Source organism: Anas platyrhynchos, chromosome 3 (assembly GCF_047663525.1).
Source record: "Anas platyrhynchos isolate ZD024472 breed Pekin duck chromosome 3, IASCAAS_PekinDuck_T2T, whole genome shotgun sequence".
NCBI classification, from domain to species: Eukaryota; Metazoa; Chordata; class Aves; order Anseriformes; family Anatidae; genus Anas; species Anas platyrhynchos.
The window spans coordinates 2,678,954-2,705,841 of NC_092589.1; the positions used below are offsets into that span (position 1 = coordinate 2,678,954).

The 26,888-nt window shown below is 44.2% G+C and overlaps 1 protein-coding gene across 5 annotated transcripts in view; it reads right to left on the bottom strand.

Moving 5' to 3' along the window:
* Positions 1–26,888, bottom strand: part of LOC101793955 (sodium/potassium/calcium exchanger 3) — a 303,296-nt gene that overhangs the window by 168,691 nt on the left and 107,717 nt on the right. For all 5 annotated transcript variants that reach the window (XM_027453145.3, XM_027453144.3, XM_072035179.1 and 2 more), the window contains exons 3-5: positions 16,092–16,168; positions 5,638–5,712; positions 282–366 (exon numbers count right to left, since the gene is read on the bottom strand). In XM_027453145.3, the coding sequence (XP_027308946.1) occupies positions 282–366; positions 5,638–5,712; positions 16,092–16,168 (237 nt within the window). The remainder of the gene's footprint in view (positions 1–281; positions 367–5,637; positions 5,713–16,091; positions 16,169–26,888) is intronic.

Genomic DNA, 26,888 nt, shown 5'->3' on the forward strand with positions numbered 1-26,888 from the left:
CAAGGGAAGGCTAATAGATAGTTAAGGTGAGCTGCCTGCATTTCTGACCTTGGTTTGACTGGTCAAATTGAACTACTTCCAGCATAGCTCTGTTGTGAAATAACAGTACATTTTTAAAAACTCTTCATCTACTGAGGATTTCCCACAATTAATCCTGTGAGTGTCCATGAGGAAAGGGGTCAGGCATTATGACAAACATTATAGGTGCTTAGTAATCCCATTTCAACTCTGAAAAACACTGAGGGAAAAGAGGAGGTTTCAAGAAGCAGCAGGTTAGTTACCTATGACAGATGTAAACAACTCAGGAGCAGAGCTGCCAGCTGCCATGAAAGTTGCCCCAGCCACATCTTCGCTAAGATGCAAGCGCTGCAGAAAAACACATCAGAGTTACTGATTACAACACTGACAGATCGATGGAATTCAACTAGAAACATTACACTGTCTGCAAAGAGTGGGAAACTGCCAGGATACATTTAAAAGTTAAGCATGGGGGAGAAAGTCATCAAAGGCATATATACAAGTTGTGATATACACAGTTTATCTCATCTACTTTGGCCTGTAATGGGCAGAGCTGGAGCTCAGGCTCAGTCCAACCCATGACCTTCTTCCCTGAATACCCTTTCAGCCTTGTGAGATTTAACCTCTCCTCATATCCCTTTCGCATGGGTCATCATCAAAGATACTTACCTCCTACGGCCTTCCACTAGATGTGCCCAGGGACTGTTCTTATTTAAAACAGTGATTTCTGGAAGGAAAAGGACCCTCTACTCTGGAATTTTTGACATATGCTGTTTCCAAAGATTTACTTGGTTAATTGCTTCCTTTATGTTTTCTGCATTCCCCCTGCTCCATCTGTACAAGCTACTGTTCAGCAAATGTGACAAAGCTGTTAAAGACCACATGACTTTTTGGCACCTTCCACAGTTTAATATGAGTAGCTAAAAAAAGCCACCCCCTGCCATACAGTCATAAACTGCTGAGTTGTTACTACACAAAGCTGGCTTACTCACATGCGTGCAAGTCAGCGGCTGCCATTTTACAAGCAAGGGGAAGAGAGCTGAAAGTGGTGGAAATATTTCCCTAGCAGAACCGATGGTTTGAAACATCACAGCCAACCTGACAGGCCAGAGGAAGCCTTCCTCTCCCCTCTGCCTTTCTCAGCTACGCAGGGTTTCTCTGAAGGTCTTTCATTATTAAAGTGTATTTGCAGAGACAAGGCTGCTCCCAAACATTGCAGGAATCCCCCATCTCCAATCTTACCTTGATTGAAGATCCCATCATGGATACTTTAAGCTTGTAGGAAAACTCAACTCTGCCCACTGACCATACTCACATAATAAAGAATTGTGTGTATGCTTCAGGGACAAGTGGAAAGAAGAACTGCCCTAATCAGGAATGCTTTTAAAACAGGAGACCACTGCATTGCTACACTGTTATAAAAGCTTGTGGAACCTGATAAAACATGGCTTTACGGAGGATGATTTTAGATAGATTAAAACTATTATAAAAGAAACTCATAGCAACAGAAGTAGATTCCCACAGACTGAATTCTTCTGCAGAGTTCTCAACGGATGTACCTAAATGGTCACCCTACAGTAATCAGTCCACACCTACATGGTACCTTTTGAAAAGAACACCAGTAAAAGAAACCATCAGTGTTTTCTGTGGGGATGGTTAAACTTAAAGCCATCATAAGTTCCCTTGAGGATAATTTATTGCTATACATATGATGATTAAGCTAATATAATAGACCAGAAAATACTGCCCACTGCATGGAGTCAAAAACATATTCTCTGGTATTTGTACACTGCATTTGCAGTTGACTTTACAATGTTAGTTTTGTCATGTAAACACATTGACACATTGTAATACCAATAACAGAGAGTAAGTAGACAAATATAAGTACAAATTGTTTTAGAAAACAAATGAAAGTCAGGGATTTGGTTGCAAGTACATCTGAACTAAGACAGAACATGAATGTCTATCGTAACAAGTGTTCTTGAACAAATTCTAATCTCTATGCACATATTTGGGAGTATAAATGCCTAGTTGATTTAACTTAACAACCACTTTCCAAACTAGATGGAGCTAAGCCAGAAAAGGGGCATTTATTTCAAAAATAGTGCGTCTAATCTGGAAGCAACGATAAAATAACTATTGGTGGATCTCCAACGCCAAAAAAATCCTCAGAGAGGGGGGTCTGAATTCTTTTATCTGGAATATGACAGTATGTGGTAGCAGAATTACTGATGGCTGATGTTCAGATCAGCAGCAAGTCATTACTGTTTAGTTTGTTTGCACACTATGCAGATTACCTGTACTGCAAAACCCAGTATTGCTGTACTATCTGTGTTCCTGACAAGGGGCTCACTGTCTTATGATTCTTTTTTTGTGAGTTAACGACCAAGAGAATGGCCTTGAAAATTTCACGGGTCTCATCTCATCAGGCAATGCAGGAGGACTGTGGTGGTCTCCCTCGCAGAGAAACCCTGGCTCCCTGAGTCAGCCCACTCACCGTACTGGGTCTTTTTGTGGGGGAATGTATTCAGTAGTGTGAGCAATGGTGGTAGCATCTGCTGTCATTGGGCAGGGATCAAACCTTCCCCTTCCTAGAAAAACAGGCAAGAGCGACTACTACCAAAGAACTACAGAGGCCTTTGCAAAGTGACCCAAGCATTTTCCCATACATTCTTGAGTGCTAACATCAAGGACCAGCCATGAAAAGCTGGATGTTTTGAAGGCGAGCTGCTCTGGACTGATAAAACGAAAAGTTGGTTGGAGCAGGAAACAAGAATGCTTATGTCTTTTGCTATCATGTAATTGCAGAACTGCTCAATTATGCATAAAATACATAAATAACAAGACAAAGGTCAGCTATGGGGTTGGGTGGTTTGTTTGTTTGTTTTGTGTGTGTGTGTGTGTGTGTATTTTTCTGAGAGAAAATGAAGTCGGAGCAATAGAAAAAATAAAACTCTGATACGCTTATATAACCCATTTTGATAATCTCTAAAGACACAGGATCTTTCTTCTGAACAGTAACTTCTTAACAGAAGTATGCTAGACATACTATTCTATTGCTATGCTTTTTTTTCTTTCACACACAATTAGGTAAAGCTTATTATCACCTCATTTTACTGGTGGTATTGGTAACACAGTGGTTCATAACTGTTAGAGCATATGAAGAGTTGTTCCATAACACTGAGACAATAACAAATGAAGATATAGTCAACTGAAAGTGGCCTTCTAGGAACAGGGGGTTGTAAATATTACATTGAAGTCACATGGGGAGGGTGTTTGCTTTTTAGACATTAGATGCACATGCAAAACTAAACACTCTGAAAACTTGTTAGGAGAACAAACGGTGCTGTAACTTCTGCCACTTGCACCTTTATCACTGACAAGTGTTTAAGCCTACAGACCTTCTGTAGAGAGAGCCTAGAGAGGCTAATGATGGTAAAAGGAGAGGGACTCCTCCAGTCTCTGAACCTCTGATTTGTAACTAAGTGCGCCACCGGCAAAGTTAGGAACTGTGAACACTGTATATGGTGCTTCCTATCACTATTTGTAAATGCAGCTGAGAAACAACGTTTCTATTGACCAGTGCAGGAAATAGAGGTACTGAAAAGTGAATAGCTGATCCTAGGCCACATAGGAGAGTTAGTGGCAGAGTTATTACAGGAGCTAGCTCTCTCTAGACCCAGACCAGACCTCTGCCGTAAGCAAGGCCACATGGTCAAAATGTATGTGTAGATGGGATCTAATGAGTGCTCAGTAGGAAAAAAAAAATAATTTCCCACAATCTTCTGGCTCTATCTGTCTCTCTGCACAGCAGGCCTATAGATGGCACCCCAAAATGCAAGCCTGTCCTGGACATTACCTCCTCATCTCAGGTTTCATCCATCTACAGTGGCCTGAGCTGGTCTTCTGGACCCAAGTTTCCTTGCTCTGGAGAGGGGAGGTTAAATAACTCAGCATGTCTGCATCTCCAGCATCCTAAATCCCCACTTTCACAACCCTGTCTACTTTTCTGGTAACACCAGGCTCCCTTCCCCTAATCTCATAAACTGTCTGTATTCAGATTCAGCCTAGATTCTCCTAGAGAGCTCAGGAACTTCTCAGGACAGAACATCCTGCCACATGTTATCATCCGTCAGTCACCTGAGTATTTATGCACCAAAGCAGTGGGAGTACCTCGGGACTTATTTTTGATGAAGAAAACCAGGCAGTGTGTTAGAGTGCTGAACTACAAATATCAAGTTACTTTAGAGTCAGATTCTATTAGAGCTGTCATCACAAATGATTTCTCCTGTCATCTCCCATGCCCCTTCTTTAGTCCCAGTTACAGCTGTGCTGAGCGACACTTACTAGCGGGCAGACCAGCAGGCATCTCCTCCAGATGACAGAGATGTCATGCTGGCAAGAATGAACCATATTGTCTACACGCAGCAGAGATTTCTTTGTCTGAGACTGACACTGGGGAGGGCTTGCTTCATGTGTCACTTCAGGCACATGGTCTGTTTTTCCTGCCGCTGTCTGAGCTGATTCAGGCTAAGACACAGTCCCTGTCTCCTAAAATTTCTGCACACCAGCCTTAGGAAAAGAAGGATGGAGCTCCTTGCAGTTGCTGGAAGTGCTGAAGATTGTCTTTACAGCTGACCTGAACCTAGTGCTCTGCAGCATCCTGAATCTAAGTCAAGCCTTAATTTCTGTCCAAAGCCAAGGCAGTCAAGCCCAGCTCCACAGCAAGTCAGCTCAAAGCAGGCCTACCTTGGCTGGGCAGCGGGAGGGAGGTACAGCTCGCTGGTCCCATGGGCAGTGTGGGGCAGGACGCAGCTTTCAGGCCACCGGCTAGGAGCTTTGCACCTCTCCCTTCGTCTGCATTTTTACCAATGCATCTAAACTCTCTCGTGCATTCTTTTCTTTCCAAGTCTGATGCTTGGGAGGTTTCTAAGTTTTAAGTTAATGCTGTATGAAACTCAGAAACACCCCGTAGATCAGTATTTCCTTGCAAAAGTCAACAGATAAAATGTTATTAGCCTCCAAGTCATGGGAGAACTGAGCACCATGCCCAAATCCATAACTGAACTGAACTGCTGCTCCTTACGGGCAACGCACACCTTCACAACCCTCTCCCAGCCCCTAATGGTTGGACCTTACCTCCAGGGCACAGTTCCATCCACAGAGGGGGCAGAGCACAGGACAAGCTAGCAGGCTCTGCTGGGCTCACCGCCTGGAAACCTGCACTGCAGCCAGCATTGTCACAGGAGCCTGCAGGGTCAGGGGGAGGTGGAGTTTGCGAATCACTGCTACAGACAATGTGCTTTTCCTATGTTATACATGGTCTCCGTTTTTCAAGAAGTGAGATGCATATATAGGCAGTGTTATTTAAGAGGAGACTGTTAATTTTATGAGGGAATATCAACCAAGTTCACCCACCAGGAGACATGCAGCCCATCTCCTGCAAGCGAGAACTATGAAGCTGAGCCAACTCACACAGCCAGTGCTGAGCAACTAAACAAAAAGCATGGGGAACAGTCTAAGACAAGAGTAAATACACCATCATCACACGTTCGGGCTCTCAGGGAGAATTGCTGCCGAAACAGCACACAAACTCACGTACAAATTTCTAACACTTACTTCACAAATCTTTTCCAATGAAGGGACGAAGAAATCATCGCAGACAATTGCTAAAGCATAAAACATATACATGGCCTGCAAAAGAGAAAAGAAAATGTTGAGTTTGGAGACTGTCAAGCAAAGAAACTGAACTGCAGTGTCCCAACTTATCTTAGTCTTGTTTTGATATACATTTGTAAAAAAAGTTTTCTCTTGTGAGAAAACTTTATGGGGCCCTGTGGGGTTTAACAGAAAGATTATTAAGTATTTAGATAAAAGTTCTATCAAGCTATCAGAAACTGCCAGCACTTTACCATAAAGACATTAAAAAAAAATAATCTCTGGATATTACTTAATTGCCCTTAATTGCCCTCTCTGTTGTGTAGTGCAAAGCTTTTTTATTATTATATTCTGTGAAAATCTGGATTATTGAGGAGCAGCAGCTTTTGAAATACTAGTGTTCTGAAAAAAAAAGAGGAAAGGAGCTTGTTTTCTGCATGTTATCTGGGACAAACTAGCAGAGTTTTAAAGCCAAGTGTTCTGCGCAACAGGGGAAGTGGGAGAGAAGAGAGCACAACTGTACCCTTGGACGACCTGTAAGACAGGCCAGCACTTGTCCTTTACAGCACTCCTTGGTACGAGGCATGCAGCATATCTATTTCATTTGGCATTCCCATGAGGAACCAGAAACAATCTATCTGCGCATGCTGCCAAAAAAACTGTTGCAAGAGATACTACCTCACCATCTTGGCTCTCATTCCTAGCAGACTATGGTATCAGCAAAGGTTTATTTATTGCTGCATGCATGTAAAAGCACATGTATGTGAGAGATCCTTAAATTGTATGCATGTAAACAGAGAGGTGAGGCCCCGGACATAAGCCTGGAACAGACTGCGCAGCAGCAGCCAGATATGTCTGGAACAAGGAGTATGAAGGGCTGCGCACGGTGAGGCAGGAGAAATGGACACCTGAGCTCCTTCTTCATTCCCCTGCTGTGATCGCACTGCCCACTTCTGGTAGAGAAGCGCCCCACTAGGAGCTGCACCCTGTGCACACAGCCCTTCATTGCAACCCATTTCTGATGTCATTACAATTTTCCGGGAACAGGTTTAAATGCCCATTCCCCACCAAAAAAATAAAAAATAAAATCAACTTGCTAGAACATAATTATTTAATTATTACTCTACTGCAAAAAATCAATAATTTCTATGAAAATCTCTGCCAAACAATCTTTTCAAGCTCAAAAATAACCCAAATATACTTGTTCAGTATTAGAGATAGGAATTTCATCACAATGGATGATTTTAACGCCAATTTGAAGATTCAGTGCTGGACAGTTAATTAGGTAAAGGAAGCAAATGCCTCACAAACCTTGTGCAAAGGAAGCAGCCTCTGAGAGTTAAGTGACCAAGTCCCATTGAAATACAATGGATAGCAGGTGCCCAACTTCAGCCTGGATTTTTTAATATGCTAATCATATTAATCTGCCTGGGCCATGCTGGCATTTTTCTTTCCCAAATGCACAGCAATGCCTTTCAAGAACACTAACCTGTACACCATCATCCCTCTAAATTGAGTGCACTCTCTGTATTTGATATAATCTACAGTCACAGAGCGCTGGGCATCATATGTTTCCTTGGGATTCCTGCAATCTGCTATGGTTGTGATAGCCAAATTCTCCTGAACAAAGACAGGTAGATAGAAAACAGACAGCCAAAAGCAGATAGCATGCCCCCCCGCCCCCCCAAGTTCCCACACCCTCTGCCAGATCAGGTCATTTCAACATCTACCTCAATACATGGTGCACAGTCTTCTTCTCCTCTGTGCTCCTACTACTTTTTCAGATCATGCAGAACTCCTGCATACTACGTGGTATGCTGCAGGTAGCTTCAGCCTGGACAGAAACCAGGTGCCAAGTGTCCATCAGTTTAAGTTCAGGCAAATGTTTCTGAGAGTTTTTAAATGAGTGCTCAAATGACGTGACAGGTGGTTTTGCATCATCTCCAATGTTAATGATAGCAGGAAAGCATACCCATGTCCCAGTAACCATACATGTGTAAAAAAAGCTACATTTCATTCATTCTAATGATTTTTAGAGTGTACAATCACAAGCCAAAAAGGTGACAATGGAATTTTCTTTTGTCCACTCTGTCTTACGCATTTGTAGGATCAGGTACAAGAGAAAAGCTAAAAAAGGGGGACTGAAATCAGGAAGGAGTGGAAAAAATGAATGTGAAGAAACTACCACCACACTTTCTCTAATCCTTTTGGAGGTGCTGGGGAACACCAAGCTGCCATGCCTGCTGAAAGCACTGACCAAAGCCTGCTAAATCAGGAAGACTGCTGTGGGCGACTTCAGCAAGTTTTACACCAGGCTGACAGAACAGATCAGGCTGAACCCATACTGACTTCAGCATTTATTTTTAATGACCTCATTGTTGTCACAATTCTGGTTATAGCTGGGAGTCTTTCCTAATTTAATTGGCTTGAATGCAATACAGGATAAGGAGTCCAAATCTATGGAGTATCTTGTGAGAAAACAACTTGGTTCACAAGCTAAAATACTGGCAATTACCTTTGGTAAGTGAACACGTGATGACAACATTGCTTCCTTGAAAGTGTTTTTGTTCGTTTGTTTGTTAACAAACAAAAATAAAGCTTAAAGTTTGGGCCAGCAGGAGCACACAAAAAAAAATAAATTTTATCGCAAGTCAGACTTGTAAAGATATAGGTCAGACAGCAGTCCAGGCTACTTAATGTGGAAAGAAGGAAGAGAGCCAGCATCAGGGCAAGCAACTCTGTTCCATATGTCAAATATGGACAAACGCAAACAGCATGGCTTTAAGCTTTTGCAGCCAATTAGGTGGTTTGAGCTTCCACCCAAGTTCAGCTGTGGCTCTGTTACTGTGCCAACTGCTTGCTCCTCTGCTGGCCAGCCTCTCTCAGCTTCATGTGACTATGTGGTGCTCCCAGCTGGCATATACAGGCACACCTGCACTCACCTGGGGTGCGGGGTGACACCAAGCCACTGCATCCCTGTTCCAGCCAGCACTGGTGGCACCTAGGAGCACTCACCCAGACTGTGTCTGTGATGACACTGGATGACACAGGGAGGTGAGCACTGAAGTGCCAGCTGTACATTAATGAACTTGCCTCTTTCCCCTACAAGCAAAGGGGCAAACCCCCACAGCTTCCCTAAATCCTAAACACAACTAGGGCTTCAGTGATCCAGCTGGTTGTGAACCTGGCTGGGCAGAGCCAAAGGAAGAATTTACATTGCAAAGAAGGTGAAACCAATGTGAATCCAAGGGGTCGCATTGCCTCAGCCTTCGACAAACACAAGCAGGCTTCATATGGCTCAGGAAGGCAGCAGGGCAGCACTGCTGAAATCAGCTCCACCTGCACGCAGCTACTGGGGACAAAGGCAGAGCCTGAAGGAATGTGGATGGGCTGGGGTAGAGCTGAAGTGAAAGGTGTAATGGCAATGGAGTGAGATGATGGGGAGGACAAGAAGTACGTCTCAGCCCCAAGCACTGCTTGGTCGCATTCGGCTAAAGTGAAGACATTAAAATCTTTGAATAGGCAACCTTCTTAAAAGACACTTCTCCTCCCAAAAAGGCCATTAAAAAAATGATGGAAATATAATGACCCTGTATTAAAAGATTATAAATTCCAGATTAAGTATTACATTGGGATTGGTTTTTAAATGATGCTTCAAATAAACAAGCATCAGAGAAGTAATTGCAATCTCCACGTGAAAGTAGATTAAACATCTTACTTGAAAAACATATTCTGCTGCTCAGGACATTGGTGATTATTGCTCACATTTGTCCAGCATCCCTTTGAATTTCCTGCACCAGTCTCCATCCTTGCATTAGAGCCTCCTTTACTGAGCGAAAGCCAGAAACGTTCCACAGGAACGTCTAAGCGCTGTAGGAGGCAGCAGCTTCACTCCGAGAGTAGGGGGGGATCAAAAGGAAACAAGAAAATTTTGGTCAGTATGATATGGAATTATGCTGAGCACCTCTTCAATCACAGCCAAATATATTTTAGGGCACTGTGGTACAGGAACACTGAGGGTTTAGAGGGTAATGAGGTAGCAATGAGGCAGTTCAGCAGATGTTTAGAGAACACTCTCCCAAGCCAGAGAAGCTGCTGTGGACAGACCGAAGGTGCCTGCCAGAAGATTTACAGAATGGGAGCAAAAGCCTTGGGATGAGCAGTGGTGAAAGCGCCTACCTGACTCCTCCTGGCAGCTGAGCTGTGCCAAGGGACAGAGGATGAAGGACTTGGCCTGCCTCACAGCTCATCCCTTCCACTCCCATCCAAGCCCCATATGACTGCAAGCTCTGTCAGCCACGTGCCAAGTCATCTTCCAGCTGAAGGATCGAACCACGCTAGCCTTATTATCCAACCCTCCCCAAGCAGCCAGTGCTAGCAGCCATTGCCCACCCCAACACAATTCCATCTCTGTTCCATCCAGTGGGTGCTGAAAAGGCAAGGATGGACTTCCAGCCTGAAGCAGCATTAAATTGAAGAAAGAGCTGTATATATTTTCCAGATACAGCACGTGATTGGAGGTACCAAGCACAGGTCCCATACCTACAAGGCTCAGATACATACTTACCTTTCTACTTAAAAGTTTGTTCTCAACAGTTAAAGATGTCACAACTGGGAGACATTCATCCCTACTTTGTTTTGGGAAATCTGCTTTATATCACATTACTTTATGAAATAACCAGGGCAGCTTACACAGACTTGGCCTATATAAGGATCTATTCTGTGTTTCACTTTTTTTTTTTTAGTAGCCTGTCTATCGTTAAACTAGTATCTGTACATAATTCTTGTTCATAATTTTCCTATATTCTAATGATCAGGCTGGTTTTAGGATCAATTTAGCTACAGATCTAGAGATTACTCTAAAATGGAGCAATACTCATCCTCAGTAAAGGAATCAAGTTTGACAGAAAACATCACAAGCAGAGCACCACTGTGCCACTGTTCTTGTAGCTCAAACTTCAGGTCTCTTGTGTCCCCCAATACTAGTTGCTTGGATGAGTTGAGCTTCATTGTTTTTCCCATCAACAGGTTCTGCACTTCTTTGGTAAAGAATGCATACGGCATGGTTCTCCTAAGAAGTTAATTAGTTTTGTTTGTTTTACGTGAAATTTGTTTGCCAGTCTGACCTGCTTCACCTCCAAAATGACAACCTGTTATAAGTGATGCACATGCCACCTTGCACCACAGCGCTTCACTGGAACCACTGCAACCAAACACAGAGCTTTCCTTAATTCTGACTACATACAAAACCACCTAGAAGTCCACTAATAAACAGAAATTAAAAAACAACAACAACGAAACAACACAAAACAACAACCAAGCAAGAAACCCACACAGTCCAAGCTCACTCGTAGCAGTGGGCTGTGGTACCAGGATGTGATCAGCAGCAAGCTGTGTATAACTATCGCTTTGTATTGCATGTCATCAGTAAAGTAAGTGTGTTTAGGGCACCACAAAACCATCAGCAGAAGGAGACATCTCTGTGACAGAGAAACACGATCTGGCCGGTCTCTGACATGGCAACAAGGAAAGACAGGACGGGTACAGAGTGACCTGAATTTTCTGAGCCGCTTGCAGCCATTGGCAGGAGCCCTGTTAGTGCAGCTCATTCCCAGAGCTGTTCCCCCGACAAACCTCTGCAGGTGCAGGCAGGAAGGATCCCTGCAGCCACTCATGCCTGGGCTCTGGCAGGAGCTCACCTGCTGCTGCACACCAAGACGCATACCCACGCAGGCACACGCAGACGGCTCGTGTTCTGGCACTGCAGAGCACTGGGAAAAGGGGACACCGTGCACAAGACTGCAATGAAATGGGGATCAGCACGTTCTGGGACCAGTCTGCAGTTGGGAGGAAAGGTAGTGCCCATCCCTCTGGGCTCTTCTGGGGGAACCCACAGCAACACCCAAACCCTCCTTCTGCTGCAAGCACTCATATTACAAGTGCCTGAGTGAAACCATCTCCCGCCCCTGGTTCTGGAAGTACCAGGTGCCTACCACTGAGTGTCCACACAGGCATCAGCATGAATCCACCAGAACAAATCAAAAAAGGTAAAATGCTATGAGAACATCTAGAAATCTACATCCCTTTGGGGACAACGTTAAGATTTCAAAATGAAGCTCTCAAGTACCGGGGCACTCCCAGATTGGAGGCTTTATGTTTAATCCTTTAGTAACGAACAGCACTGGACTCTAAAAAGCCAGACCCTGGTTCCCTCCCATTTGAACATCCCAAATGAGTGATTTAGTGGGCATGATGTTGTTTGTGATAACATGCCCTCTTCTCAGAGAGGACATGACAATCATTAATAGCAGTCAAGCAATCAGCTGATGAGCTCTGAAGAATTACCTAGGGGAAAATTAAACATTATAGCTCCAAACCAGCAATACATTTTCATTGGCCCACTTTCCTCTTGAACTGAAGTGTTTTACATTTCTACTGACTAAAACTATTGCTAAATTGCTCCTGCCCAGTTGCTCTTAGGTTTTTAAAGTGTTTAGTAAGTTACTATTATCTTTGTGAAACATCAGAACACGTTAAGTAATTCTTCACAGCCTCACTGCAGGATGTGCTGAGGTGTAAGACTTTCTGTTTTCACTGTCATTAAACAATAGGGGGAAGATGCCTTGGGAATCCCCTGAAAGGCTATTTAATGCATCCCCCCAAAGTCCCAGTTCATACAATTTGACCCCTGGTTCTCTGTTTTTTTTTTGATAAACAAGTTTTACCTTGATGTCTTTTAGAAAGTAACATAAAAATGTTGGCAAAAGGGGATTGGGAGAAAGAGAACAAGGTTTTAGTAAAATAAATAAAAACAGTTTAACAAAGTCTCTTTCATTTTACAGCTCGGTCTCCTCAAACCTGCAGAGACAGTTGGTTCTTTCTGCATCTTTTCCTACAAAGTGCAGTTCTGTGCGTGCTCTAATTTGATCAGACATTTGGTAACTGAATTGCTTGAGGGTAAAATCAGAATTGGAGATTGATTACCCCAATACGATGACAACCCCTTTCAATCAAGACTAAAGAGACAGGTTGCTAAAAGTTGACAGTTGTCTTTTTTCAAAGTATCAGTTCTCTCTTTGACAACAGGTTACAGATACTCCACGGTAAGAGGAGACAAAGCATTTGCCATTGCTCTGTCTGCTTCCTACTGCATCCAACAGGCTGGACCAGGCCCAAAGACAGGAAAGTTTGTCCTGGGGATTCACAAGTTCACAGCTCAGGGCAGAAAGACACCGGGAAACTTCTCAGCTGATGCCCGTGGTCATGGGCTGTACACCTTCCAGCAGCCTCAGCAGCGAGGGTTTGTCTGGAGCCGCGTAGTTCTGGAGCATGCCCGTCTGAACGCAGACTTGTCTGTGGTGGGTTTCTGGACAAGACAGCCCATGGGCAGTCCTGCTAGCTGGGCAGGGATCATCCGTTCCACCCACCACATTATTCAGAGCCAATAAAGCTACTGAAGGGAACCAGAGCGCACCAAGGGACTGAAGCATCTGCTTGCTAGAGGGGAAGTGACCAGACATGCTTCTGTTGGGACAACAGATGCTTACATCTAGTTCTTACTAAAAACAGATTTTTCTTTTTATTCTGAAGCAGGTAGTTCACCTTTGATTTTCAGTCCTCAAAAATCTGCTTTGTTGTATGTTAAAGTATGTTCAGCTTGTTCAGAGCTGACAAAAAGGCTGTGGAAAAACAAATTATCTTGAGAGCAATTATGAAGCCCAAATCATAATTTGAAATAGACTGGAAAACAGCCCAATTCACAGTTTATGTAGTCAACTGTATGAGAATACTGTGTGATTTCACTGTTACTAATACTGAAAAAATACAGTCCAGGTCTTGCCTCTTTTAAAAAGCCTGGAAAAACACATGTTGAGGTACAGATTCCACTGAGATTAAGAATTACTTTAGCAACCCTTATTTTTCATGGTCTCATTATAAAATTATTCCTGTAACTCCAGGGTTGTTTTTTTTTAAACATTTTTTGTGTTGAAATCTAAGAAACACAAGTTTACAAGGCAAGAGCATGTTATTATAAACATCATATTTTGCTTAGAGTGGCTACACAAGAGTCTGCAAGCTGTTTTTCATATACAGAGATGAATTTAACTATAAGAATGTAAGCCTTTTCTTAAAAAACTCTCATAACACTTTTCTATATTACCCACAGTAGAGTTACAAGGGGACAAACTATGTACCAGTATTTTCCAAGACCTCGTGATGTGGTTTACACATTTGCCATACAGATTAAGAGCAGATAATACAGCTTCTTGCATTAACAAACAATCAAGAGTGACCTTTCCATGTCAAAACACAAAAACTGTGTGAGGCTACGAACACTGCAAGAGAAACAAATAATCAGCATCTAGCATGCAAACAAACAAATAAAACCCATTGGCCAAGATGCATGTTACATCGTGTGTGAAATTCCACACAAGGCGCCGCGCAACATGCTGACTGTGACAGTAAAACTGACAAACGTTCTGAAATTAGGAAACGGCAGGCCAAGGCTGTCTGGGACACATGAATGTTCTCCATGGCTGTTCATTGAGAACCACTTAATCCCAGGAGCACCGTTCCCCACGCCATTTAAACACAAGCCCAAGCTCCGCACCAGGCCCTTGGAGAAGGGCACCAGTCCAGCAGTTGGTGCCAGGAGGGCACAGAGCTTGCACAACGCGGAAATCTGATCCTGGTGGCGCGGGGCTTTTCAAGCTGCCCATGCATGGTGGCCATGGTGGTTTAGCAGCCGGTGGTCCTGTGGCTCGCAGCTGAAGTGGGCACGCACAGAGGTAGGGGAGGACCTGCAGAGTGGACCACAGACAGGCAGGTGAAACCCAACCTGTGGCCTTTACCCCACATCTACAATGGGGCAGCTGAAGATCCACTGAAGATGTCTTTCTCTCCACTAAACACAGAGCAGCTCTGGGTGACTAGCTGCAGCAACGCATGACTCTGAGAGATGGTTTATCTGGATTTTTTGGGAGTATTCTTGTGGGTGCTGAAGAATCCAGCTTAGGTCCAGGGTTTGCTTTCTAAAACATCCAACAGTTAACTGTTCCCATAGAACCTTGGAAACCTTTGGCTTGCCAAAGTCAATAGTGATATTACTCAACAATTTATTGTAGCCGTTTAGCCGAAATAAGATCATAACAGAGCACTCACATTACATGATGCAATACAATCTAATTTATCTTTAAAGAGAAACCATGAATCACTCAACATAGTTAATGGTGACTGCTCATTTAAGTTGACTAAAAATTATAAGATGCTTTTCATTCATTACAAGCAGGTATTTTCTTTGCTGCTTAAGAATGTCTTCTCCCCCTTGACGAGTACCAAGTTGGCAGCACTTCGTAAATTTAGGAGACATTAAAGAAAAGAATCGTCTTTTTCAACAAAAGTTGAAAAAATGATCTGGAGGGAAAGTGCTTCCTTCTGTGAGATTACTGCAGCTGCCTGTATGGACTTGTAACAGTGTCTTGTGACCTAACACACCACGGTTATATCCAAGTAAATTTATTTCCAGTATCCTGAATTTTGACCTTGCTCATACACCGTGTTTACAATGACTTGCTTGGAGCAGAGATCACAAAACTCCAAGCCCAAAACTGCACACCTTTTTGACTAGTAAGACTTTAAAAACAGCATTTATTAAAATCTTGCTGGCCCATTTCTGAACTTTGAAGCCCAACATTTTCTAGAATTCACAGACGAATCCAGGACCACTGTGCAAATGTGAAGTTATGATCACTTCTTAGATGTATTTAGGAAGTAAATACTCACCTCAGCAACTTGAGAGAGGTTTTTGTTTTGTTTTGTTTTTGGCCTGTTGTTTAACTTAGCATGTCTCTAAGCTCTGCATTTGGCCAAGTATAATAAAGACAGTGAAAGGGTCAAAAATCAGCGAGACAACAGTGCAGTGGGGCACATTTGTTTGATGCCACCCTCTGGAGAGTGCCTGCAAAAGCCAGCAGCCAGGACTTGATAACTTCACCAAACTGTCCCAGCATGTCCCATGTGCCAGAGAACGTTCTCCTTGTCCCACCAACCTGGAAGCATCTCCTTGCACAGCAGCATTTGGCAGCGTGGGGTTGCGCTGCTCTGCTGGCAGCACTGCACAGCTGCCCAATAGCTTCAGTGAAGCCCTTTGCATGAGTTCATTCAGCTGACAGCATGCATTCAGGGGCTGCAGTTGGTTGGCCTTTTAGGAGTTATTGTAAAAACTAAGAAGAGAGCATTAACACTATACTCAGATGAGTCACTAAAACTCACTCTCAACCATGACTGAGAACAGAAGGGGAATGTCCGTGTGCAAGAGCAGAAAACACTGTGGGTAGGGAGCGGTATCAGCTGTCAGCAAACATACCGAATCCAGTCCAAACTGATAGGAAAACAAATGCAGTCACAAAACTTACACAAAGGACGTGCAGGATGACAGCTCCATGCCTCCTGTCCTCGTTTGTAAAGATGTCATTGGGGAATTCATGGAGAGCTGCAAAAGGGAAAAAAAAAAAAAAGCCCAGATGCTTTATCAAGTACTCAAAACTGCCACAAGTACTATTAAGAAACATAATGAAAAAAACACTGGAGTCCTTCTGTGGGGCAAAGGCTCAGCAATCTCACAACAATCACACCTATGGGCCCTTATGCACAGGCTCTTTGTTCTGCCTTGGTGTTAGCTTAGCATAACTTGTCTTCTGTCAGTTATATGCCTTGCTCCAAGTGTTTGTGTGTAATTTGCTTCCATGGTAACTGCAACTGCATACCTAAAGACACCTTGCAGAGAGCAGATAAACCCCAAGAACACATCACCACGCTCTTTTGGAAAAGTTGAAGGGGAAACAGCAAGAGCTGTTTGCTTGCTAGAGCAAGCGCTAACAGGTCACTCTCAGAAAGCATTTCTAGCTTATGGCTTTGCACCGGAAAATGGATGGGTGAAAGCAGAGGGCAGGTGCTAGAAATATTTCAAATAAACCTCATTTACTGACCAAAAAGTCTGTTGCTAACACACCATTGACCAGTACCCGCACTGAGGCAAGACACAGCCCGCCTCCAAGCACCAGGACTCTGCCTCTGGGTACTCAGCTGCCACTTTTACCAGGATGACAACGCATACACACAGAGAGACACCAGGAAATGATTAGCTAGGAAACAGGGGCTGGGTCTCAGATCCCTCATGAAATAAGCAAAGGGAGCTACAATTAGCACTGTGGGAAAGCAGCACCTATCTCATCTGAATGAATGCCGGCTTGATGCCTTCGCCCTCATCTACACACAGAAAATGATTATTTTGAAGAGGCCGCCAGCAGCTGCCGTGATTCGGTGTCTTGCTCTTGCAGAAGGCATTTCCCCTGTGCATGTGATGGGGGGCATCGTGTGCGTGCCCGTTGGCCTCCTGAGGTGATGGGGAGGCCAGGGACAGGTGGCTGCTTCAACTGAGCCGCAGCCCAACCATGACTGGGTCTGCAGGGGCTGCCCTATGGTCTCTGCATGTCAGGGCTTCGTCCCCTCAGCCAGCTGCATTCCTCCCTCCTTCCAGCTATTCTAGTTGATACTGTTATATATGGAGTGGCAATTCATGTCAAGAAAATGGTTGATATTAATACAGAAGGAGGAGATTTAGGAATGTGGCCATGGGGGTTGGAAAGCCCCATGGTTGAGATAACATTAGACTCTTAACGATGAGGCCATCAGGAATGTAAAAGAGTTTAGAGGGAACAAAGAAGGGTGATTCAGGAGACTCCATGCTGTCTGGGGTTTCTTGTTCTCCAGCCATTAAGGAATGGATGTTTATGGGTGTTTGCTCTTGTTGTTACATTCAAAGTTGTTTGATCAATGAAAAGTTGCTTGGAAAAGAACTGTGGGGAGAAAGGTATAAGAGGGGAGCCTGCCCTCAAGATAAAGAGAAGGCAACATGAAGTTACATCAATAAAGCAGCAGGAAAAAGAAGTGGAGAGGAACAGGATGGCAGAATGGAGATCAGGACGGGAACAGGCACTTTGATTGCCTCATGAAGACAGGTTCGGCCAAACTCAGCAAACTGCTCAGAGAAGCTCGTACAGAAAGTCGCTGGAAATGGGCACACTGGAGCTGGAGAGAAGCTCGAGCTGAGAGAAGCGGAGCCGCGCACACAACTGCCCCTCGCTGGTAAGCAGCTGCGCATTATGGGGAATCATACGTCCTTAGGAACAAAGACTGTCCTGGTAGCCTTACAGCTTATTCTCCTTATTAACAATTGGACATTTTATGGGCCTGAAATACGGGACCAAATTGATGTCAAGGTGTGGGACTCTGCAACTAAAAATGGCAAGGTTGCAGTGGGATTGCTTGGCACCTGGCAAGCAGTCTCTGAGGCCTTAAAGAGCCGTGTGGAGCCACAATCACAAACGTGTGGCTTGCCAGACAGTGAGGGAGCTGCGGGCTCCTTTACTGATCCGACTGCTACGCCATGGGCCCCTCTGCTGCCACAGCCATCGAAGGCTTTTGCTGTTACCCCCCCCTGTTGACCTGGACGTGCCTTTTGACCCAGGCCTCTTGGCCTTCACAAGGAGATGGACATGTTTTTCTTCAATCTGAGAAGAATGGGATACATAAGGCCTGAAGAATGGAAAATGGAGACTGTTAAGTTATGGAACTTAAAGGATTGTTTGTTACCTATCCTGATTGTACGTATGTATAGGCATACTTGGGTTATTATGTAAAGCAATGTTCTGTATACATGTATTTAGAATGGTTTGATGTTCGTGTGTGCGTGTTGGTGGAGCATAGACTGCCCGCACACCCAGCGCTGTTTACTTGCCTTTTATAGCTTTTATAGCTTTTATACCTTTTAGAAATATTTGTTTTATAAATATTACAAAATTCAGATTGAGTTGAGACTTCATTTATAACACATGGATGGAGAAAGGCAGGCCAGAGACCTCCTGAAGACCACAGTTCATCAGAGTAACACATATCTGAAAGGTTAGAAGCGATTTTTCTGTGAAGCTGCTGTTCTCTGTGCCACAACAACTGGCAAGAGCACCCATTTTCTCTGCATACTCTTACCATGCTTGACCAGAGATGGTCAATTAGTTTGTGTAAAATTGCCGAGCCTCAGGTCCTGGCCTTAGCCACAGACCCCACAATCAGAGCCATGGCAAGGCAACAGCTATTTACCACAGAAGTCCAAGGACAGTATTCAAGGACTCCCCTGGCATGGCCTCTACACGTTCCCAATAGCAGTTATTTCCTTGCAGCAAACTCAAAGGCAAAGTCATTATTGTTCTGAATGAAGGATGAAAGTGTTTACTCTGCAATAATGCTGTACTACTCAGGCATACTCCATGGTCTAATTAGCCTCAGAAACAGCATCTGTCAGTAGAAGCGAACCGTGAAGAGACTTCATGCAGAAACATAATTATTTCAAATAACAATAAGATAGAGCAAGAGAAAAAAAACACCATCATCTATATCAGATGCTGTTTAATTCAGGATAAGTGGATCCTGTTTCTGACCTCAAGAGTCTCACCATGAATTTAGGCTGTTTCTTGGAAAATAGAGTTTTACCTTGCTTCTCTGTGATCATGTTATCAGCACCCAAAGTCTCTGTTTCAATACAACTACACTGCCAGACTGTGGCCTTACTAAATGATGCGATCTTCAGAGTTTCTTTATATACTTCTCACCACCAAGAGAAGTTTAAGACTTTCAATTCTCAAAAAAAAAAATATTTTTTTTTTGAAATCATCTTCCTGTGACTGAGATATATCCCCAGTGTTCTACAACACCTTGCAGTCATCAGCTGCCCTCAGGTGGCTAAGCTCACACAAACGAAAAAAGAAGGCAGTCTACATGGTCAGAAGGTGATGTGCTAAAGGTGTCAACTCCAATTCCTTCCACGTTTTGAAACTTCAAGGTGGCACACTTTGCATACAAGCAGGACATGTTATAAAATGGAAGTATTCATTCACTGAGGATGCTGTGACAGGTAACAACGTAGGACAGACCCAGAAGAAGATACTCCCTTGATTGCCTGTCAGCAATATTACCCACAGTAATCTAAATGTGAAATGCAGCTGCTGTAAACCCTGTCTTGAGCAATCAGCAAGGGTATGCACAGACAGAAGAACTGAACCGTACATGCTCTGGTGCTTGTACTTCTCTCTAAGCATCCCCTACTGCTCACTTCTAGAAATGGGGTGCTAGGATAGGTGGCTGTCACACCTGTTTCCTAGCTTAGGCAGTTTTCTAAATGACCAGAGGAGAAGAAAAGGACATTCTGGAGATTGAAGGGAGGTGATGGAGGTAGAGCTATGACCTCGTGGTTGCTCAAGCATGCTTCTGCTCCCTTCCTCCTTACTGCAGAGAAAAATACCAGCTCCAAAGTAACGAGCTTACACCTAAAGGAGGTTTGCAGTTCACCTGGTATTATTACCAGGATTAAATCCCACACAGTCATAAAGCCTTGGAAATGGCAAGCATCCAGAAAAGCTGATGGCCCGCTGTGCCAATCCAGAAAATGGCTCAGCAATTTAGTTTGTTCAATGTATCTTCACTACAAGCAATACGTTTTTGCTAGATTAGCAATTCTCTTTCCAAAGTCAAGTAATTGGTGTAACAATCAAAAAGAGCATACAATACAGTTGGATAACCTTTTGCAAATACGGTGTTGCAAGTCACTTGAAGACAAATCACTTTCATTTACTCAAATGCTTTATTGCAGTTCTGGATGTTAATTGAATTATAAAACACTTAAAGACAGTCTGCCAATTAGGGTGTGCAAATGGCTTTTGGTAATAAGCTGAAAAGTGAGTGTGAGGAGGATGTTCTGGCATTCCAAGTGCTTCCTTGGTAATTCCAGCTCTGAATTGCACAATAAATGCTGAAATAATAGTTTTCTTCTAATGGTCAGTTACACACATTCAGCCTTGAGTCAGAAAAATCAAGCTGTTTTTTTTTTTTTCCAGGCTTTCACATCATTATCATTAATAAAGCTTCAGCAATTGGAATTTAATTAGCAATTCCATAAATGATTAAATGGAAAAATAATCCAGCTAACTCTCACAGCTCTGCTGTCTGTGAAGCAATAACTGAGCAAAAAGTAGTTACATCAATTTTATTACAAATGTAATAAGCAAGAATGTTACCCAAGCACTGAATATGAGGAAAACGTTCTTGTTTACATAAGCAGTCTTTTGACCAAAGACTCGGTTTATTACTTTTCACTGTATCCTTAAAGCAGTGGTAAATGTAAGGGATCCTAACCGACTGGTGGGAGCTACAGGTGAAGTACAGAGGGTGACTTCAACCTGCTGACAATGGAGGAGCATCCGAACACCCTCTAACCTGTAGTAAATACCATTCCAGATGCAGGCAAGGCCATGAAAACACAGCAGTAGCACCAGGTAGGAGGGCTGAGCCCAGGGGGTCCCCAGGAACCCGAGTCAGAAATGCTGGGCCAAGGCCTGGCTCTGACTCACCCACCGTGCTGGGACAGCCCCTCACCTTGCCCTGGTGCTGGCGATGTCCCACCACACAGCAGGACTCCTAGGCCAGGGCTTTAACTCTCTTCAGAAACAGAGCTAGTGAGGTCAGGATGCCCTTCAGCCTCCAGCACCAGCACATGTACTGTGCCAGCCACACACAAAGCTGTCAAAAACATGCTCAGGATGTGATGTGCAACCTGAGGCAACTGTTCAGACAAGTACCAGCACAAAGGCAAGAGTTTAAAAAAACAAAGAAAAAACATGGAAGATGCAAGACAATGAGGTTAAAAGAGAGGAAAGGAGTCACATTTTCTCTGCACAATATTATTATGTGAAAACCAAATGTTTTCATTACAGTTTTGTTTAAGAAACTTTCCTGATTGTTCACCAGACCTAAGACATTACAAAGGAAACACGGGGAGGTACGCTTTTAGCCCTATGCAGAACCATTTGCTAACACATAAACATATGCTTCTCTCTCTCTCCTGCAGCTGCCAAGGAAAATTTAGCATGGCAATTCTTAACAGACACGATGAAAACCCTATCCCTTCATTTAGAGTCTGTGCCTGTTCAAGGAGACTGAAGTGCACCTAAGGTAAAAGCATGCAGAAAAAACAGTGTGAAAAATAGAACAGGCTTGTAGCTATGGGAAGGAGATGGGGAATCCTAGCCATCCTTTCTGTGAACAGTAGAAAGATTTAATCCTTGCTCAGGTTCAGGTTCCCACCCCCATGCTGTAAAGAAATGCACCTCCTCATCTGAGAAAATCTCTTGTGACTGTCATTGAATTCTCTAAGACACCGTCTGAACACAAATGATTTTAGTTGCTTAGACTTGGATGCATGCAATTATAAAATAATGTATGTAAATTTGAAATCTGCTGCATTTTTATGAGATGCATCAGGTGCAGATGAGTACAGATAAGAGAAGAGCTCTGCGAAACACAGGAGCTCCTTTCTGAGAAGAAATAAAGGATGTTGCTGGTACACTACTCCAACAACAGCTGCCCTATTTAGCTAGTATAGAAGCTCATAGTTTGCTATTTTGCTTAACAGAGCACTCAGCTTTTGTACAGAAAATAGGGGCAGATTTTGCCAGGCTTATTTTGATTGCACTGGAAAAAAATCAACTCTGTCAATGAACCTAAACTCAAAGAACTAAAAATTTCTGCCTAATTGATCCACTCTTGTCCTGCAGACTTTGAGGGTGTTTGTCCTGAAAACTGCAGAAGAGCATGGTCTTTACGCAAATTCCGCACCAATACCAACACCACCTGCGTGGTACGATGCTAGCTGCCAGAACAGGGCCATGGCCCTTACAGCAGCAGCACAGCACCCAGCACTTGCCAATTCCTGCCTTCAAATGCCCACAACTCACCTTTGGTTTTTGGGTAACGAGAGGTACCTTCTCAGAAAACACAGCTAACGAGTCCACAGCTCAGCATGCGTTTTTTGTTGTTAAGGTGCAGTCAATCTTGCAGTGGCAAAATAGCATTCCTAGTACATACAAGGGTTATTAGAATTGGGCAGTAACTGGAACTAGGTGGCTCCATCAGCAAGTTATGAATGAGCTTTGTCAAGGAGCCCAAGTAATAGTGGTGCAGACCAGCACAGGTGTAATGAGCTCTGCTCCTCTGCATCGGGGATCCTGCCCTAAGGGATGCCACAGCCCCCGAGCACGAGGCACTCCTGGAGAGCACTCATGAGGACATGGCAATACATGCTTCCCATCCAGACTCAGACAATTTTGTATCTGGGCTTGATAGAGGAAAAGTTATTTTAGTCGTAATATGAGCTGTAATAAATTATTGTCTTTTTATTCTAAATCAGCATGCAATTCATTAAAATTGTAATCCTGTTCAGCCTTGGTGCTAGATGACTTAAAAAATGATCCGCATTTCCACTCCGTTCAGAGGATTTGCTGGCGCAATACAAATTTGCCTCTGTCAGAGTCAAGCTCCTTCAAGGCAGCTCACATGCTGTGCCAGGGAAAAGCACAGAGAGAAAGCACAGAGCTGCTGAATCCTGAATATCAGCAGGAAGCGTTGCCCTTTCAAAACCCTTTTCCCTGCAACTCCTTTCCCTCTCCTACCTGATGTTTCCCGCCTGAAGTGTTTCAGTGCTGCTCCCAAGGCTACGGGAAGGTAATGTGGCTCCCAGAGAAAATCCTGGGTTTCCAATGAAGCAAAGAGGGGCTACTGAAATAAACGCCTAACCCTCTGTAGCAAAGGTTTAATGTTAACAATGAACCACTCCTGCTTTAATGACAAGCAAGTTGCTAGCCAACAACTCCGGGGACTGTTGAGATCAAGCATGTGTTATATATGGAGTGGTAATTCGTGTCAAGAAAATGGTTGATATTAATAAAGAAGGGGGAGATGTGGGAGTGTGGCCATGGGGGTTGGAAAGCCCCGCGGTTGATGGTAACATCAGACTCTTAATGATGAAGCAATCAGGAATGTAAAAGAGTTTAGAGGGAACAAAGAAGGGTGATTCAGGAGACTCCATGCTGTCTGGGGTTTCTTGTTCTCCAGCCATTAAGGCATGGATGTTTATGGGTGTTTGCTCTTGTTGTTACATTCAAAGTTGTTTGATCAATGAAAAGTTGCTTGGAAAAGAACTGCTGTGGGGAGAAGGGTATAAGAGGGGATCCTGTCCTCAAGAGAAAAAAAAAAAAAAAAGGCAACATGATGAAGTTACATCATCAATAAAGAAGCAGAAAGAAGGAGTGAAAAGGAACAGGCTGGCAGAATGGAGATCAGGACGGGAACAGGCACTTTGATTGCCTCATGAAGATAGGTTCGGCCAAACTCAGCAAACTGCTCAGAGAAGCTCGTACAGAAAGTCGCTGGAAATGGGCGCACTGGAGCTGGAGAGAAGCTCGAGCTGAGAGAAGCGGAGCCGCGCACACAACTGCCCCTCACTGCTAAGCAGCTGCGCATTATGGGGAATCATACGTCCTTAGGAACAAAGACTGTCCTGGTAACCTTACAGCTTATTCTCCTTCTTAACAGACAGTTTATGATCCTGAAATATGGGACCAAACTGAGGTCAAGGTGTGGGACTCTGCAACTAAAAATGGCAAGGTTGCAGTGGGATTGCTTGGCACCTGGCAAGCAGTCTCTGAGGCCTTAGAGCCGTGTGGAGCCACAATCACAAACGTGTGGCTTGCCAGACAGTGAGGGAGCTGCGGGCTCCTGTACTGATACGACTGCTATGCCATGGGCCCCTCTGCTGCTACAGCCATCGAAGGCTTTTGCTGTTACCCCCCCTGTTGACCTGGACGTGCCTTTTGACCCAGGCCTATTGGCCTTGAAAAGGAGATGGATGTGCTTTTCCTCGATCTGGGAAGAACGGGATACATAAGGCCTGAAGACCGAGTTGCTTGACAACTTAAAGCGAGACATATTGCTCAAAAGGAATGGAAACCGGAGACTTGTTTGTAATCAAGAAAAGGAACGGAAAATGGAGACTGTTGAGTCATGGAACTTAAAGGATTGTTTGTTACCTTTTCTGATTGTATAGGTGTACTCGATTTTAGTATGTAAAAGCCACGTTCTATATATTTAGAATGTTTGATGTGTGTGTGTGCGTGTTGGTGGAGCGTAGACTCCCCGCACACCCAGCACTGTTTACTTGCCTTTTATACTTTTTATAAATATTCTTTTTATAAATATTACTAAATTCAGATTGAGTTGAGACTTTATTTATAACAGACAGAAGGTTAGGGTGCAGAAAGGCCTTGCTTGAAACAATCACATGAGTGGGCTGGAGTAGAGGCACTAGATACCCAACTCCAACCTTTAGGGACCACAGGTACTCACAGTACTGATGGTACATTGTCAGAAGTCCCAGAGACAGCTACTGCTGGAAGAGGGCGTACATGTGCAGCAGTGCTCAGCACCTGGGTACTAGCTCTCACTTAAGCTGGAGGGGTTAGCAGTAACGTCAGGGTCACTGCCTTGCTCCAGAAGCACCCCCTTGACACAGTGAAAACTCAATAACCAAAGTTGTTAAGTAGGTATTCTTTATTACAGCACCGGGTGCATGGGGGATTGCTCCGCCTAACACACACACACTAAGGGTTACTAGCAGTGTGCTTATATTAGTGGGACAAGTACATATTCATTGCATTTCCTGTCTCTTGCTTATTCATCAAGTCTCTGAAGAATCATTAACACAGATTCACACCCCTATCCATGTGCGTACTGGAGTCCTTGGGTGGTTGTCAGGTATACTCCGGTGCTCTTTTGATGAAGGCCAGAAGTCTTCCTCACTGCTAAACTCCTGACCCTTCCTTTCTTTGACAGACTTCATCAGTCAAGCCAGTTCTTTCTGGTTTCAGTATCTATGCACAGTCTTTTACTCTTTTGTCTTTGGGGTTGTTAACATGCAAGTGTGCTAGCTATGACCTAGGAACCAACATCCTTTAACTTGTTCTCTGTCTCACCCTGAACCCCATCATCTCTGGCAGGCCCTGCCAAACAAACGAGAGGGAGCAGGATGCCCCAGAAGCCTGTCCCAACACAGGGCAGCCACCCACTAGGGAGCGTAGACTTGCACCTAACTCCTGGCGGCCGCAGCCTTGGCACACCTCGGCACACCCAGGAACTGCTTCAGTCCTGCAGGACCAGATAGCAGGGGGCCTTGAAACCTTTGCTTGCCTTTAGATGTAGCAAGAATCATCCACGTTCTCTCAGGAGGAGAGAAGGGCAAAGTATTTTTTTCTTCTTTTAAATGGTGCTTGCACTACGGTGGCTTGGCCTAGGATTTGAGAGAGCCAAGCTATGCTGATGTATCCATAACAAATGTGCTAATGTTTTACTGTTATCACCACTTAACAACTGACAACAAGGAGCCTAAACACAGCAGGGGGGGTATGGCACACCTTTATAAATCATGCAGCGTCCCCACAGCTGAGGGCACCCCTATGTGCTGCGACAGCTTCACAAGGGTTGGCTTGCACTGTCCAACACGTGTTCAGAGAGTGCTCTCTGTATCTTTGCAGTTATGAATGCTAATTACTGAAAATTAAACATTTATGATGGATGTTCAGGCAGCAATGAGTTTAAGCACTCATCCACTTCCTTTGGTTACTGCATGCTGATTTACTTGCACAGGATCAGAGGGCCTGTGCCTAACACAAAGGCTGCTGATGGCACACATACCGAACAAAAGCACTGTAAAACTTTTCCTGTCTTGCTCTCCAGCAACCATCATCAGTGCACACCGAGCTGTAGCACCATGACAGGGAGCCTCGCTGCAAGCCAATGCAGGGAGCCCATCGCAGACCAGCACTGACTGACAGCCAGGATCCTTTCTGCAGCACATCTGGGTGGGTGCTGGGTTGCCCTTGGAGCAAGGGGGGAAAAAGGAGGCCGTGTGGATTGCCCTACTCCCCAGAAAGCCTGTGCTGAAAAAGCAAAGCTGTGTAAAACAGCAAAAAGCTCCAGCTCAAGTACATGTAACAGCTTGGAGGTGTCCTGCAACTCGCGAATGCGCAGGACTGCCAACCGCCACCCTGAGCCCATGGGGTAGCACTGCTGGGGTGCTTGAGCCCCACGCCCGGCTCAGTGCTCCCATAGCAGCATGACAGGTAACACCATAGGGCAACTGCTTTCCCAAAACGTTTTCAGGTAAGTGCAGCTTCCTGACACTACCGGACCAAGAAAAACAAGCAATAACCCTACATGCTTGATGCAGGGTCACATCTAACTTCTGACTTCAGTACAAGTGAGTGGTGGGC